This window comes from Cucurbita maxima, unplaced genomic scaffold (genome assembly GCF_002738345.1).
Source record: "Cucurbita maxima cultivar Rimu unplaced genomic scaffold, Cmax_1.0 Cma_Scf00003, whole genome shotgun sequence".
Classification (NCBI taxonomy): Eukaryota; Viridiplantae; Streptophyta; class Magnoliopsida; order Cucurbitales; family Cucurbitaceae; genus Cucurbita; species Cucurbita maxima.
In genome coordinates, this window is record NW_019272019.1 from 6,483,078 (window position 1) to 6,499,386 (window position 16,309).

At 38.8% G+C, this 16,309-nt stretch overlaps 2 protein-coding genes and 1 long non-coding RNA gene across 3 annotated transcripts; all 3 read left to right on the forward strand.

The window, feature by feature from the left end:
* Positions 1-672: 672 nt before the first annotated feature.
* On the forward strand, positions 673-6,122 carry LOC111475113. The gene is made up of 4 exons (XR_002716330.1): positions 673-885; positions 4,693-4,945; positions 5,039-5,312; positions 5,783-6,122. It is a non-coding gene; the product is annotated as an uncharacterized LOC111475113 (long non-coding RNA).
* Positions 6,123-6,235: 113 nt separating this feature from the next.
* LOC111475038 lies at positions 6,236-8,220 on the forward strand (the record flags this gene model as incomplete). Its single annotated transcript, XM_023119772.1, has 2 exons — positions 6,236-7,929; positions 8,041-8,220. A coding segment is annotated over one exon (1,614 nt), but the record flags the coding sequence as incomplete, so codon positions are not given.
* On the forward strand, positions 8,181-16,023 carry LOC111476391 (jacalin-related lectin 3-like). Its single transcript, XM_023120030.1, has 15 exons — positions 8,181-8,302; positions 8,376-8,591; positions 8,677-8,930; positions 9,012-9,213; positions 9,295-9,548; positions 10,136-10,379; positions 10,479-10,732; positions 11,186-11,198; positions 11,410-11,622; positions 13,925-14,107; positions 14,195-14,448; positions 14,565-14,781; positions 14,877-15,133; positions 15,217-15,421; positions 15,628-16,023. Exons 1-15 carry the CDS (start codon positions 8,300-8,302, stop codon positions 15,886-15,888), a joined length of 3,030 nt encoding a protein of 1,009 aa, XP_022975798.1. The 5' UTR covers positions 8,181-8,299; the 3' UTR covers positions 15,889-16,023.
* Positions 16,024-16,309: the final 286 nt, after the last annotated feature.

A 16,309-nucleotide genomic window follows, 5' to 3' on the forward strand; every position in this document is an offset into this window, starting at 1 on the left:
GACTACTTGTTGAAATGAACTTTAGAATCAATCAAAGTTGAATGAAAGAAATTACATTGGTTTGAAGTTTCTAAATGTAACCAAGCGAATTGAATGCACTCTTGCTTTTAATCTATTTTTTCTGAATTTATTTGCACCATTTATTAATTGGTTACATATTTAATAACCTACGTATGATTACTTTTACTTTCTTTTACGTATGATTATTTTTTCTTTCTTTTATGTATGATTACTTTTTCTTTCTTTTTCGATTCAATGTGATTGATAGAATATGTTAGAAGTAATTGAAGTATGTTCAGTGTTAATTTAGTATTAACACTATTTACCTTTATAACAAAAAATAAAATATTTTTACCATCAATATATTGAGGAAAATTCTTATCATCAATAGTTAAAAGAGTTACCATCATCAATTGTTAAAAGAGTATTATTGAAAGTCGTTTGTAAAATGAAGTGTTATCGGGTGCATTTATTTATATATATATATATATATTTATTTATTTAGTTTAAAGGTATTTTAAAGATAAATTGCAAATTAAAAAATATTTTTGTTAATTTAGTTTTTTTTTTTTTTTTTTAATTTATGTCCAACGGTTAATAATATATATATATATTAAAAAAAAAAAAATCAGATTATTTGGATCGTTGCGGAGTCCGTACCCAGATCCCATTTTACGGATATTCCCGCGTTATTTATTTCTCAAAAGGCGGACTCAAATTTCAATATCTCCCTTAACCGGAAACTTATGTGATTGCGCTCTCCGGGAACATCGTTCCAATTCTTTGTTCGCGCGGTTCTTAATTCAGATCGAATGTTCAACTCATTATGAAATCGAATCAGCTATCTCTATCTTGTAATTCCTACTGTTACACAGCGTTGCAAAGGTCAGTATTCAGTAACACTTCTTCTAATAGATGAATCGCCCATCTCCGATTCCTTCATGTTCTTTTGTCTATCGCATTATACATTTTATATCTGCTCTACTGTTGAGTTGGTACTCTGCGCGGTCTAATTGAAGGCTGATATTAGGCGATTCTTTTTTTACGTGTTTTTTTTTTTTTTTTTTTTCCTGATTTTGTTGAACAAATGCCCCTTTTGTTATGAGTTATCACCTGGCAAGGAGCTTGGTGAGGGCGTCTATTAGATAAAAATGAGTTTCATCTCAAACTAATTGGCAACAAAAGGAATCCCATATTTTATAAAGATATTGAGTTAGAACCCAATTTTTTTTTTTAACCGAATACCTCTGTAGGGTTTATGAGCTCTAATACCATATTAGATAAATAAAAGGTTTCATCTTGAAACCAATCGGTAATGAGAGTAGTAATCCATGTAACTTATAAAGATTGCAATACCTGAACGTCTTTCCAACGTGGGATCCTTAATATACTAGTTACTTTTTTTTTATTGAACTGATCCTGACTATTTGACTCTACTGTGTTCTTATTTTACTGCTTTTAAATTAAGGGTAAGATGGGAGCGCTAGAGATGATAATCATGGATTCCAGATTATGAGATCATGTGCATTTGAGATTGGATATCATGTGGGTTGCGTAGAAAGTTGAATATACGAATGGATAATGGAAAAATGTTAGAAAATTACGCAGTCACAGACTCACAAGATAGATCTGCATTGGACCCAGGAGAGTGCCCGCCATTTTAGTCAAGTGGCAGCCACTAGAAAAAGAAGGGTTGCATTTGAGGGATACGTGGATAAGTTGTGAACCTTCAAAGTCTATTCTGGATCGTTATTTACGATAAATGCTGCCTTAAGATTTGCAATATCCCGTACAGGCAGGGCTACTATGGACCATTAACGTACTCGTTCCTAATCATACTGCCCACGGTATTAGTATTTCAAACCACGTCTCCCTTTTTAACTTGGATTTGAGGTAATTTTCAGATTCTTTGCTTGACCTACTTCAAAGGATATTAAAGTTTTAAGTGCGTGGTTATATAGATTGTTGAATTGAAAAGTTAGTCGTCGGCGAATACATTTCTCTTCAAGCGGTCTTGGATTTTATCACGCATGAATAAGCTTCGTAGCTTAAACCGACTTCGTGAACATTTTACTACACATCAAACGATATTTTAACAATGGGCCGGTTATAGAATCGTCTCAATATATTTCTCCAGGAATTGTAGGGCACAAGTTTCTTGTTAGGACATTTATTCTCATGTACCAGTAGAAAGGAGAAGATTACTGAGGATAGGCTTCAGGCTTGGAATAATTTCGGAGAGAAAATATCAGCAAGTAGGATATTACCTCTTCTGGTCAGCATACCCTCTGCCATTACAACCCACGTTCTTGTAGAGGGGTATTTGGACTTGACCAGCTTCTATTTTCTTGACATCTCGCACGAGTAGCTCATAGAGTCTTCTTGCTTCCTCAGCTGTTTTCCCACCACCAACAGCCCTCGCTACCTTCTCAAAACGGTCTGGTGTGTCCTGGTCATAGTAGGCTAATGCCTCCTCAAATTTCTTGTTTTCTTTTTTTGTCCAGGATGAGTAAAACCCACGTGCCGCCGACGTGACAGAGCTTGATGCCATTACTTTCAGTTAGGCTGGCACTGAAAAAGGGGAATGGAAGTTGGGATATGACGGAGAAGCTTGGGGAAAAGTATGTCTGAGTAAGCAGGGAAGGAAGAAGTTGGGGATGGTAAGAGCATGATTTTCCTTTGCTCCTTATATACTGGAGGTGGAGTGTTTGTGTAGTGGGATCGGTGCAAGTTGACGAATATATATTTAAGGCTAAAAGATATGATTCGTTTTGTTGAGCAGACGCTAGAAAGAGTGTCGAGGGGACTGGCTGTAGTGAAATCCTTTAAAAAGTCTCTCTTTTTCTTTCATTTAAATATCATCAGCAAGTAGAATTTTCTCGAGAATTTACAGCCTGGTGGAGGATTAGATCCAATTCTTAGCCTATCTCTTGACACATAGATGCGCCCATGAAAAAAGTTTCAACCCACCTTTGAACGTGTAAAAAAAGCTAGTGAAACATACCTTTCCTATTTATGGTTGGTTCTTTCTTTATTTTTCTTATTCAGCTGCATGCTATAATATACCATACATATTCCATCTCCAGTATGATTATTCCTTCCCTCTCGAAAATAGATACTCAACTACTACAAAATGACTTTAGCTACAGTTTCATGGACATGACAAGTGCTTTGATGCAAAAGATCCATCTTTCTGTGAGCATACTGGCACAAATTTAAATATGTTTTAGTGCCTAAACATCTATCCTTTCTTTTATTACGATCTCCAAAAATTTTAAATTCTGATTTTATTCTTCCAATTCATATTCATTTTCATTTTGATCTTTCAGTTTTAAAATTTTAGTTAAAGTTCTTCAGTTTTCTATAAAATTTTAGTTAAAGTTTAAAAGTCTGAGAATCAAAATAAAAGTTAATAAAATTGAAAAAAACTAAAATATTTGAAAGTTTGGATCCCACTCCCACTTATTGTTGAACTTTTAAAAAAATTAAATTATGAGTGATGTTTCATGTTTGATTTTATGCATCAAAACTCACTATATCGATGGATTTGTGAATTTGAGAACTATACTACCTGAGTACCATTTGTGAATTTCGTGACTCAAATTCATCGTTTGTGTTTATTAGTAAAATGATCTTTGAGTTTTGAGGTTCCTGGTTGTGCGTTCGAAATTAGCATCCATGCTTCCTGTATTTTACGAAGTTGGTCTTGTTGAATACGGTTTGGAGGGTTGCAGCTATATCATATTTTGAACAGCATGGTTGAAAGGCCGAAGATCTTAGGCAGCCTACCACTCGAATTGAATCTGGAGATCTTACCAACTGTTGGTTGCTTTTAGAAGAAGCGTGAATGTGTGGAACTTTTTTGGTTCTTTCTTTTGATGTTGGAATGGTAGTCTTGTAATAAATAAAGTTTTCATTTCTATTCAGTGGATTATGCTGCAAGGATCAGCACACAACGTACTGTAACATACTTAACTTTTCTTTCAGAAAATTTCTATGGGGTTTGTGTTCAGCCCGAGTGGAAAATCATCTCCGTACAGCCCCATAGGGAATGTAGATCCCAAAATAACAGTCTCCTAAATATGTAGTTAGGTTCTAAGCGAGTTGGATGAACTTTGACGTGTGGCCATTGTTATTCGATCAATGCCTTCAAGGAAAAAGAAGCCTTTGGCGACTAAATATATTCCGATCTCTGTACAAGCCCTACAGAGAATCTAGATTCCAAAATAGCAGTCTTTTAAATATGGTTGTTAGGTTCTACAGAAACTTGGATGAACCCCAAATAGCTGCATTGTATTTGATCAATGCCTTCGAAGGGAAACGAGGAATTTGTTGACAATTTAGTATTGACTTAGGAACCGAATTTTCATTCCCACCAGTTAGGCTAAAGTCATGGGTCTCTTATATCAGAGTTGCAGCAAATGCTGTGGTTCCAAATAAATATTGAAGTCACTAACGTTGATGGCAAAATCCAGCTGTTGAGGGTACTATCTGTATAACTTAGTTATACACTAGTTATTGGTGATGATTATCTCAATCGTCATCATCGCAGTTAGGGGATACCTTCTTGTTGTATTATTGTGTTTATGAGTAACATTCACTTTGGCTGGCTTACTGCGTATGATTTCTATTTTCTGGAAAATTCTTTGTAATCAATCCAATGTGAGTAACAGAGGAAATCCTCAACATTAGGGCTGTATGTCAAGCGCAAGGCAATGCCAAGGGGCACTCTCGAGGTATGCTGGAGAGATGGCTTCAAATTCAAGGCATGCTCAGATGAGCCTGACAGATGCGCAAATCAAGGCCTTAATGATGGCTTCAAGTTGAACTTAAACAACTTCCTCAGCTTAACCCAGAGTATGAACCGTGGGTGTTAGTGATGCAAAGCAACTATTATTTGGTTTGCCCCACGATTCAGTGACAGACAGGAGAAATGACAACAAAGGTAATTGGATTTCAAACTAGGAAAGGGTGTCGTGAAAAGCGAAAATGGTCGATTGTTTGAAAACTATGAAAAGTCAAGTTTGCGCTCTTTTAGGATTCTCTGAAAATTTTGCCCGGTTTCATTAAAGACAGAGATACCACACCAGAATGTCATATACCTCATGGTTGGATGAGGGAGTACCCTGATAATGGTTCGTGCAGAAAAAATCTGGGCCTCACATGACGGGCTGAACAGCGGTTGGATGTACCCGATCGTTAAAGCATCTTGATAAGCCTATCTGTCCTCAGGGTTTTCTCCTCACATTTGGGCTCCCTTCAATTTAACTACACAAATGGGTCAATCTATGGACCCATTCATCAATCATCAGGTTTGCTCAAAGTTTTCAATTGTCTTCATGTATCAATTTGTAGGAACCTAATTACTATAAAGTCCTTAATGTAATATCACTCCATTTTAAGAAGAAAAAACATTTATGTAACCTTTTATATATGTGTATATATATGTATAATTTAACCATATTTAATAGCAAAATTCATGCTCAAGGTTGACTCTGTTATCATGTGAAGGAAAAAATAAACAATCTAGTAATTCATTATTATTTTTTGGATTTTTCAATATAAAATAATCTAGTATTCACATTGAGATCTGATCCCCTGCATTATCAGACCTTCAAAGAAAGAAGTTCCTCGATTGATTTTCCTTTCTTTAGAAATAGTAATAAATGAGAAGAAAAGGATTGGTGGAGAGATCATGTTCTTGGCTGTAAACAAAATAATAAACAGTTTGTTGTGTTTATTACATCGACCATTTAAATTGAACAAAACCATTTGGTTTCAGGTTGAGTATGAAAGCTGGGTGGACGTGGAGGAGGAGGAGGAGGAGGAGGAGCAAGAGGCAGAGGGATCAGAGATGGAGAAGATGCAGCTTTTGGAGAAGCCACACCCGCACCCGCTGTGCTTCATTGAAGAAAGAACAGACAGCCGAGAAGACATGTTCTGCTGTGTCTGCAAAAAAGAGCTGTTTCCACCAGCTTTCATTTGCTCCCTCTGCAAATTCTACATTCATTAATCCTGCATCCACCTCCCTCCTCAAATCCTCTCCCGCTTCCATCCCCACCATCCCCTTTTCCTCACTGAAACCAATTCCGACCATTGCCATTGCTGCTGGCAGATGCCACGCGATTGCTTCTACATCTGCACCCATTGCCAATTCATAGTTGACATCAAATGCATTCTCGCTGATACAAAACGTCCTGGCTTGAACTTGTTAGGCAAACATTTCAGCCATTAACATCCCTTGATCCTCCACAGCGAGATCACTACCAGCAAGCTGGTTGCTTGCCATATTTGTGGACTGCTGCTTGTTTCTGGCCCAACTTACTTTTGCTCAAAATGCAGTATCCGCTTTCACAAAGCCTGCGCCGAGCTGCCACAAGAGATATTGAAACCCGACCGCCATCATCACCCACTCTTCCTTTATCCCCATGCCCCGCTTCAACCTTTCTGCAATACCTGCAAAAATCAATGCTCGCGGTTCGTTTACAGCTGTGTTGAGTGTGATTTCAATCTCCATGTAATGTGTCTAGCATCTTCACATCGCAAGCACAACTTCATCATATTTCGGACTATAATTAACTTCAAATGCCTGCTATGTGGTTGGTGGGGACATGGTTTTCCATGGTTTTGTAGCATCTGCCATCTTTTGGCTCATGAGAATTGCGCTGAATTGCCCCCATCTCTCTTGGTTGTTGGACACGACTGTCCTCTCACTTTCACATACTCTCACCCTTTTGAGGATCACAGTAAGTTAGCTTGTGCAATCTGCAGAAAGAAGGTTGAACCACAGTTCGCAGCATACAGCTGCTCCGAATGCAGCTATGTCGTTCATTTGAATTGTGCTGGGAAAAAGTACATGCGGGGACAGACTAAAAGGGACAGTCTAAAAATCAATCCTTTAGGGGATGAAGCGCCAGCATCGAATAATTCTTCAAAGAAAACGTTTGAAGAAGTGGGTTCGGTTGAGATTCTGCATTCAAATTGTGAACAGGACTTAATCCTCTGCAAAGAAGAGGGTGACATTGATAAACAATGCCGCAGATGTATGCAACGCTTCTCGGTCGCTAAACCATCACACTCTTACAGTTGTGTTAAGTGTGGTTTCTTTCTTCACAAAGACTGCGCTGATTTGCCAGTTACAAAGAGGCACCCGCTCCATAAACATCCTTTAACTCTCATCACTACCCAAGATGTGGCATTCCAGTGCCATGCTTGCCTGCAGTTCTGCCATGGTCATGCCTACCACTGTGAAGAATGTCTGTACACGCTCGACATTCGCTGTGTTCTGATTGAAACCAGGAAACTCAAGCATCCGAGCCACCAGCATTTGCTGTCTCTTGCACAAAACCACGAGGATAAAATATGTAGTGGCTGTGGCGAGAGCAACCAGGCGGTGTTCGAATGTGACGATGGCTGCAACAACTTCTCCTTGGACTACAGATGCGCAACTCTTCCACAGAAAGCAAGATGCCGATTCGATGGTGGTTTGATGGATCTGAGTTTCTCCGTGGAAGATGAAACAGGGGAATATTACTGTGATGTATGCGAAGAAGAGAGGAACCCAAAGGTGTGTTTTTATTACTGCAAGACGTGCCGTTTAGCTGCCCACCCTGAATGCATCCTTGGGGAGTATCCATGGCTCAAGTATGGATCATATGAAACTCACAAGCATTTGTTGAGTCTTGTGGCAGAGCGGAAGAGGGATTACTCTGATTGTGAGCACTGTGGGAAACCTTGTGCCGGTAACTTGGCCTATGAATGTCGCCGCTGCAAGTTCAACGTCCACGCTATTGGGCGCTGTTACCACGACCAGATAATCAAACGAAAACTAAGTTTCAAGCTCAAGTGATCAATTTTATCGCTGTGTCAGCATTATTCTTTATTATCTTTCCCACAATTGCAGCTCTTGCTTCCGACTTGAAAGTTACGGTAAGTTAATTTGCAACAATTTAATCGCTATTTAAAAGTCATTTAATAGTTTTTTTTATCTAGTTAAATTAATAGTTCTGTAATGACCTATGGAATTCTTCCATTTCTTAGCCAAGAAAGAAGAACAAGAAGAAAGGAATCGAACCCCGGAAAGTAGAAACATTGAAATTTGTTTGGTGGGTAGGTAATGTGGGGCCTCTAGCTTCTCTCTGTCCCGTCCAAACCCATCTTTGCACTCCTTCTGTACTGTGTTCGTTGACATTTATTACTAATCCAAGTTAATAATCCCAAGTCCTCTCTCGCTCCAAGTTCTTCTTTCTTATCCTTCTCGCAATCCTGAATTTTGCAGTGCCTCGCTACTCTACAGAGGATGGTAAGTATTAACTTTTAGCTAAGCTGACGAAAAGATTGCAAACAATTTATGATTTGCCATTTTCTTGCTGCAGAAAGACGTAGAGGGTTCCCCGGATACGACGGTGAAGATTGAAATTCTTGGATGCAAGGAAGGTGGTGGACCTTGGGATGATGGGGCTTATTCCACCATCAGACGGCTTCTAATTTATCACGGACAGTGGATCTGTTCTCTTCATGTTGAGTATGATAAGAATGGCCATTCAATTTGGGGTTCCAAGCATGGCGGGAACGAAGGTTCCCTTTCTGAGGTACTCCCAAGCCCTAGTTTGAATCGTCATTGCCTGAATAATTGTTTCATTCTATTGATTTTTCTCGAACCGTTGATGATTGCAGGTTATGTTAGATTACCCATATGAGTATCTAATTTCAATTAGTGGTTACTTCGGCAACATAGGCCATTATAGAATTGCAGCAGATGTGATTCGTTCCTTGATTCTCCAAACAAATAGAAAAACTTATGGACCATTTGGTATGGAAGAGGGAACCAAATTTTCATTCCCAATTATGGGGGCCAAGATTGTTGGTTTACATGGCAGATGTGGTTGGTTCCTCGATGCAATTGGACTCTACATACAGCCAATTCCAAGGTCGTACATACGATCGTCTACTTGTATGCTGCAAACATATGAACAGGAATGAATTAATTCCATTTTGATTCTGCTATGCAGAATCCAACTCAAGAACTACAGCCTGGGACCTTTTGGAGGCAAAGGTGGGCATCCATGGGAGTACGTTTTTCGGTCGATCCTACGGTTTGTAGTTAATCATGAACAATGGATCCACTCCATTCAATTTGAGTATGAGGATAAGAATGGAAAGTTGGTATGGTCCAAGAAGCATGGTGACAGAGATGGAAGTTCCAAATCAGAGGTTATACCCCAAAATCCTCTGATGAATTACTCTGACCATAACCTGTTTGTTGAAATTCCTAACTTGGGCATTTGTTTCTAGGTGGTGCTAGAATCTCCAGATGAGCATTTTGTTTCTATTCATGGCTACTACAGCCACATACGTGCTATGGGAGATCCTGCCACTGTGATTCGATCGCTGACATTTGCAACTAATCGAAGAACTTATGGGCCGTTTGGAGCTGAAGATGGAACCAGATTTTCATTTCCAATTATGGGGACAAATATCGTTGGTGTCAATGGCAGATCTGGTTGGTACCTTGATGCGATCGGACTCTACTTAGGAACAACTCAAAAGTAGGCAGCCCATCTTTATTCTTTTCATTTTCTGAATATCGTCTTCTATTTCTATGATATAAACATGCATAATATGCTTACTTTTTTGCTCGTTATCATTTCATCCTGTTGTTGTGTGTGTCGTTTTTCAAACTAATAGAAGAATTTATGGGTCGTTTGTCGTTTTTCACCCACACATATATATAGATAATGCGAGTACTCTCCAACACGATAAGATCTTTAATGAATTAAATTCTCAGACATGGTCACGTGGGATCATATACAGTTAGAAAACTTAAAATAATGCAGGGTGTGGTTTTTCAAATGGATCTCATGATTTGTTTCTTTTCTACCTTCTAATCTCATTCTTTTCAAATATGACAAATTAGTTTAGAAGTATATTTGAATTATGGTTCATTATCGAAGTTAATTATGTTAGAAATTACGACCTCCATAATGGTATGATATTATCCACTTTGAGCATAAACTCTCGTGACTTCGGACTCCTCTTCCAACAATCCTCCTGTTGAAATTTTTTAATATTAAATATATTGTAGTCAACAAAGTAAAATTAGTGTGTGATGGTAAGAAGTTATTGTCCTATGCAGAACGAAGGCTGAGATGGAGCCTGCAGCAGCTTCACCAGCACCCGAAATTCAAGAGGTGCCCTCTAAGCTGAGACAATATGGTGGTGAAGGTGGGGATGGTTGGGAAGATATGTTTCGGTCAATGAGACGGCTTGTGGTTCGTCATGGATTGTGGATTGACTCCATTCAGTTTGAATATGAAGATGATAATGGAAACATAGTGTGGTCTAGGAAGCATGGTGGAGATGGAGGATCCCCATCAGAGGTTAACCCAAATCCTCCTTTCTATTCATTCCTCTCTCCATAATTTGCTAATCCTTACCGAAACTTTCAGTGAAGTCATAGTGTTCAAATGGAATTGCAGGTTGTTTTGGGATTTCCAGGGGAGCATCTTGTATCCATTCATGGCTACTACAGTGATCTTCTTAGTTGGAAACTTGGAATCACTGTGATTCGATCCTTAACTCTGGAAACCAATAAGAAGACCTATGGGCCATTTGGAGTTGAAGATGGTTCCAAATTTTCATATCCAACTGTTGGGTCGAAGGTCGTGGGCTTTCACGGCAGATCTGGTTGGTATCTTGATGCAATTGGACTCTACGTAGTGTCGATTCAAGAGTAGGTCATAACCAGAGCCTCCTCGAGCAATTTCTCAGGCCGTTGGCCTACGTGCGGTACTTCTAGCTTCACATTGTATCGTATTATGTCTTTTCGTTAAATAATTAACATAAATTCATGTAAAAAAAAAATTGTATTTGCAAAAGTGTGAAGCCAACTAATTATTTCATAGTTAAAGTCTAGATTGTACATAGAGATGCGTTCCGACCACCTCTTTTAATCCTCATTTTAAAATTCTTCATTTATTTTTACATGGAATATAGAAAAAATCTTTAATATATATTCTCAAACAAACCGAAATAAGATACATATATATAAGTATAATATATTTAATGTTATAATAATTTTATGCATTTATATATAATGGGTGCGGTTGAGAAGGAAGGAAAATATAATCCTTTAATCCCTCTCCATTCTCGCTCTAAATGGAGATTAATGCACTGTAATACCCAGCAGTCCAAGGGAGGTATAACTAAATAAATAAATAAAATAAACAAAAAAAAAGAGAGAGAGAAAGGAAGGAAATGACAGGCGCAGTCAGTTCAGTCACTCCTAACATCCCATCCCTCAAAAACTTGTCGTTTGAGGAAGGAAGGGGTGAGAGTGGGCTTAAGGTGGCTTGCCGTTTGAGGAAGGAAGGACAAAAACTTGTCGAAAGGAGAAGGCACCGGAGGTAGGAGACTGAATCCCACGCTCGCCGGAGAAACTTAAGCTCTAGATCCACGGGTGTTCGGCAGTCGACTTCGGATGGATACAAACTGAAGAGGAAGGTCGAACGAAGGGAGAACGCCAAGTTGCTAGTGTTTGCAGGAGGACGATCTGCGAGATTTGAGGAGGATTGTGGGTGTCGGAAACGAATCAGAGGGCGAGCCGACGACGAGCATGTAGAGGTGAGTGAAAGAAACAGGAGGGGTTGGGGGAAAACGAGGGTTCCGCGTTTTGCGCGGGCCTCCGCCTCGCGTGGCCCAGCGCGGGCCTGCATGCGGCCAATGCAGGCGCGTGCGTCCCGCCTTGCCCACCATGGGCGTGCGAACCGGGGAGCAGTCGGCCCGACCCAAGCAGAGGTCCAGCCGCCCCGACCCGACTTAATTGGGTCGGTTTGGCCCATTCGATTTAATTCACCTGCTTTAACTCCAATCTTGGCACCATTTTCATGGTATTCCTCCTTTTGCACCAACTTAGGAATTATCCGAGGAGTTGGCGAATTTTGGAACCCTCTGGAGATGCAAATCCGAACAAAGTGTTACGATTTTCAAGTAGATGGAAATGGCACCTCGTAACCTTTGGATTTAGCTAGCTCATAGTATGCATGAAATTATGGTAAAAGAAGTATGTTTTAGGAGTTTGAGCATAGAATGAGTTGAGATGAGACATGTTGAATCTGATTATGTATGTTTGCTGAAACTTTACTGAAACGCGTATGCAGATACCTTACGAACTGACATTCATGACTAGCTTTCCATGATTAGATCATTAAATTATGCCTCCGTCACGCATGTTACAGTATTAGCGGTTATCCGGGTACGATCAGGGGTTCGCCAACTAACCCCTAACCGTAAACCTGACTCGATTGTCAGGGGTTTGCGTAACCATAGAACTGGTCATTTTATTGTTGATGGTACCTTGTGGGGACTTACAGGAAGTTTGTCATTTAATTTCCTATTAATGAACCTATCACGAGTGACAGGGGTCCACGTTGGTACATTAGAGTTGGTCAAGAGATATTGCTCATGCCTATGAGTTAGCGGTTATCCGGGGACGATTAAGGGTTCGCCAACTAATCTCTAATCGTAAATCTGACTTGATTGTTAGGGGTCCGCGTAACTATAGAACTGGCCATTTTATTCTTGAGGGTACCTTGTGGGGACTTGTGGTAAGTTTGCCATTTAATTTCCTATTAGTGAACCTTTCACGAGTGACAGGGGTCCACATTGGTACATTAGAATTGGTCGAGATTTTTTGTTCATGCATATGAGTTATGGTTATCCGGGGACGATTAGGGGTTCGCCAACTAACCTCTAATCGTGAACTTGACTCGATTGTCAGGGGTTCACGTAACTATAGAATTGGTCATTTTATTGTTGATGGTACTTTGTAGGGACTTACAGGAAGCTTGCCATTTAGTTTCTTTTAAGTGAACTTGTCGTGAGTGACAGGGGTCTACAGTAGTACACTTGAGAGTTGGTCGATTCCTGAAATGCATGAATCTTGAGTATCGAGGTCACGCCTCGAGGTCCCTGAGATTTGATGATTAAGAAGAGAGACTAGTAGAAACAATTAGAGTATTCCGAGGGCTGGAGGTCCTAGGACCATGAACCAAGAGATAGAAGGCACACGTGGGCTGTTGGCTATAGAGAATCCCATCACATTTGAGTCTATAGTCTTCTTTGTGCTTTGCCTTTAAATCCTGCATTTCATGTATTTTAAATCGTTTGATATCGTACTGATGTATTTTAGTGATCTCTTTCTCGTCTCTCTCTGTACAAGAAGAACTTTCATTACTATATTTTAATTAAATTTCAAATTGCATGCATGTGTTTTAAAGGTTTTAAATATTTAGCATTTAATTATACTTTTTCACGTCACTGAATAACGGTCCGACGCGAGTCCCTCGAAAATCAGGTCGTTACATGCACCTAGGTGCCACAGACTAAATGCACATTTTGTAATTTACAAGTCCATTTGACTCTAGCTGCCATGGGGCTTAAAAAAAAAAAAAAAAAAAAAAAAAAAAAAAAAAAAAAAAAAAAAAAAAAAAAAAAAAAAAAAAAAAAAAAAAAAAAAAAAAAAAAAAAAAAAAAAAAAAAAAAAAAAAAAAAAAAAAAAAAAAAAAAAAAAAAAAAAAAAAAAAAAAAAAAAAAAAAAAAAAAAAAAAAAATCCTGTGGCGAACTGTGAGTTTTTTATTTGGTGTCTTGCCGGTCAACTCTTATATAATAGGAACAGAGGCCTCAATCCCGGAACAAGTCTCATTTGTCTACCTTTCCAGCTCCTTAATATTATATCATATATTCGCCGGCAGATGCCATTTTACATACTATCCCCATTGATATCCACAATGTTCTTCTTTTTCGTTCAAGATCTTAGCCCTTTGCTATCTCAATTCTACAGAGCCTTATGGTATGTATAAATTTCATTTGGAAGGTGATGATGAAGCTGCAGTCAATTTCTGATTCCACTTTTTCTTACTGCAGGAAGACGAAGGTTCCTGGAATCCGGCGGCGTCTAACACCTGGGACGACGGAGTTTATTCCACGATCAGACGGATAGTAGTTTATGAGAGAGAGTGGATCTGTTCAATTCAGATTGAGTATGATCAGAATGGAGAATCATTTTGGTCGCCCAAACATGGTGAAGACGAAGGTTCCAAATGGGAGGTCAGTCAGAGCAAAGCTCTAGATTATTAAATTACCATACCTGAATCAGTTTAAACTCCAAATCTTCTTTGAACCAATGGATTGTAGGTTGTTATAGATTATCCGGATGAGTACTTAATTTCAATTTACGGATACTATGGCTGCATACTTAATTGGGGATACGACGTCACTGTGATTCGATCATTGACTTTGGAAACCAACATTAGAAGTTATGGACCCTTTGGAGTTGATGAAGGGAAGAAATTTTCATTTCCAGTAACTGGATCGAAGATTGTTGGGTTCCATGGAAAATCTGGTCGGTACCTCAATGCAATTGGAGTTCATGTCCAAACAATTCAAAAGTATGTTTGTCATATCTTGATATGATCGGAAGGGCATAACAATTTTGCTTGATATAATAATTAAATGAAACAATAATACAATGTATTATTAAAATATATCTTAACATAACATGTAGAATTGGGCTCCAGCCTGAGTCTCAGCCGAAGCACTTGAACTTGGGACAATATGGAGGCAAAGGTGGAGATCCTTGGGAGGAGACTTTTCAAACAATCAGACGGCTGGTAATTTATCATGGACTTTGGATCGACTCCATTCAAATGGAATATGAGGATGAGAATCAAAAGTTAATGTGGTCCAAGAAGCATGGTGGGGATGGAGGTTTCCGATCAGAGGTTAGCCCAAAACTTTCATCAAGTTTTTCTTACTAGCTATAGCTTCGTGTGTGGATGTTTACAAACAAAATGTTAATAACTGGAATGGAAAACAGGTTGTTCTGGAATTGGATGAGCATCTTGTTTTGGTTAATGGCTACTACAGTGACTTGCATAAGTGGGGAATTGCTGCCACTGTGATTCGATCATTGACTCTGAAAACCAATAAAAGAACTTACGGGCCATTTGGGATTGAAGATGGAACCAAATTTTCATTCCCATTTACAGGGTTAAAGATTGTTGGCATTCATGGAAGATCAAGCTCGTGTCTGGATGCAATTGGGGTGTCCGTACATACAACTCAAACCCAAATGTGCGCTTAGCTTAGCTTAGCTTAAGCTATATTTTGATGATACCATTGAGGAGTTATGATATGTAATTGTCTGTGTCATGCAGAAAAGGGCTGGGGGCTGAGAAATTTAGCCTAGGAGAATGTGGAGGTGAAGGTGGAGAAGCTTGGGAGGTGGGTTTTAGGAGAATCAGGCAATTGGTTATTAGTCATGGACAGTGGATCGACTCCATTCAAATGGAATTTGAAGACGAGAATGGGGAGTTGGTTTGGTCCGAGAAGCATGGTGGAGATGGAGGTTCCGAGTCAGAGGTTAGCCCAAATCCCTCGCAAGTTCTTGTGTGTTTTTCCTGTTGACTCTTGTTTGTTCATAATTACTGGTTTGTTTGTTCACAATTACTTGCTTGATTGTTCATAATTACTGGCTTGTTTGTTCTAATTACTGGCTTGTTTGTTCTTAATTACTGGCTTGCTGTTTCTAAAATAGAAGAAATATTGTGATGGAAATGGAAGTGCAGGTTGTTCTAGATTTTCCAGATGAGGAGCTTGTGACAATCCATGGGTACTATGACGATCTACAGTACTGGGGATTGGATGCCACCGTGATTCGATCCCTGACTCTGGAAACCAACAAAAGAACTTATGGGCCATTTGGGGTTGAAAATGGAACCAAGTTTTCATTCCCAACTGTTGGGGTAAAGATCGTCGGCGTTCATGGCAGATCTGGTTTGTATCTCGATGCCATTGGCCTTCTCGCCCTTTCAATTCAAGACTACTAGTCAGTCCTACGCTCTTTCTACTTCTGTGTTCACCATGATGTTGTATTTGTATGTTTCCACACGATTATGTACCTAATTAACACCGAATTTTGTATGTATTTTTGTTTGGTTTGAAAGTATTCTATTTTTTTCTTATTGACTTCTTTATTTAACAAACATATATTATTATATGTTTATATTTCAAAATAACTTCTTCTTTTTCTTATTTCTTTACAAAATGTTCGATAATATCAAAATTTTGAAGTCGTTTGAGTGTATATTATTATTTTTAGTTCTAACACGATACATGTCTGAAGATTTAAGCTTATGATTTGTTAATCGATAGCAGGTACTTTGTTTTAGTTAAATTAATATAAATTGTATTTACGTTGGTGGAACATTAATTATCCATTATTCATAAAAGAAATATTTAAATATATAT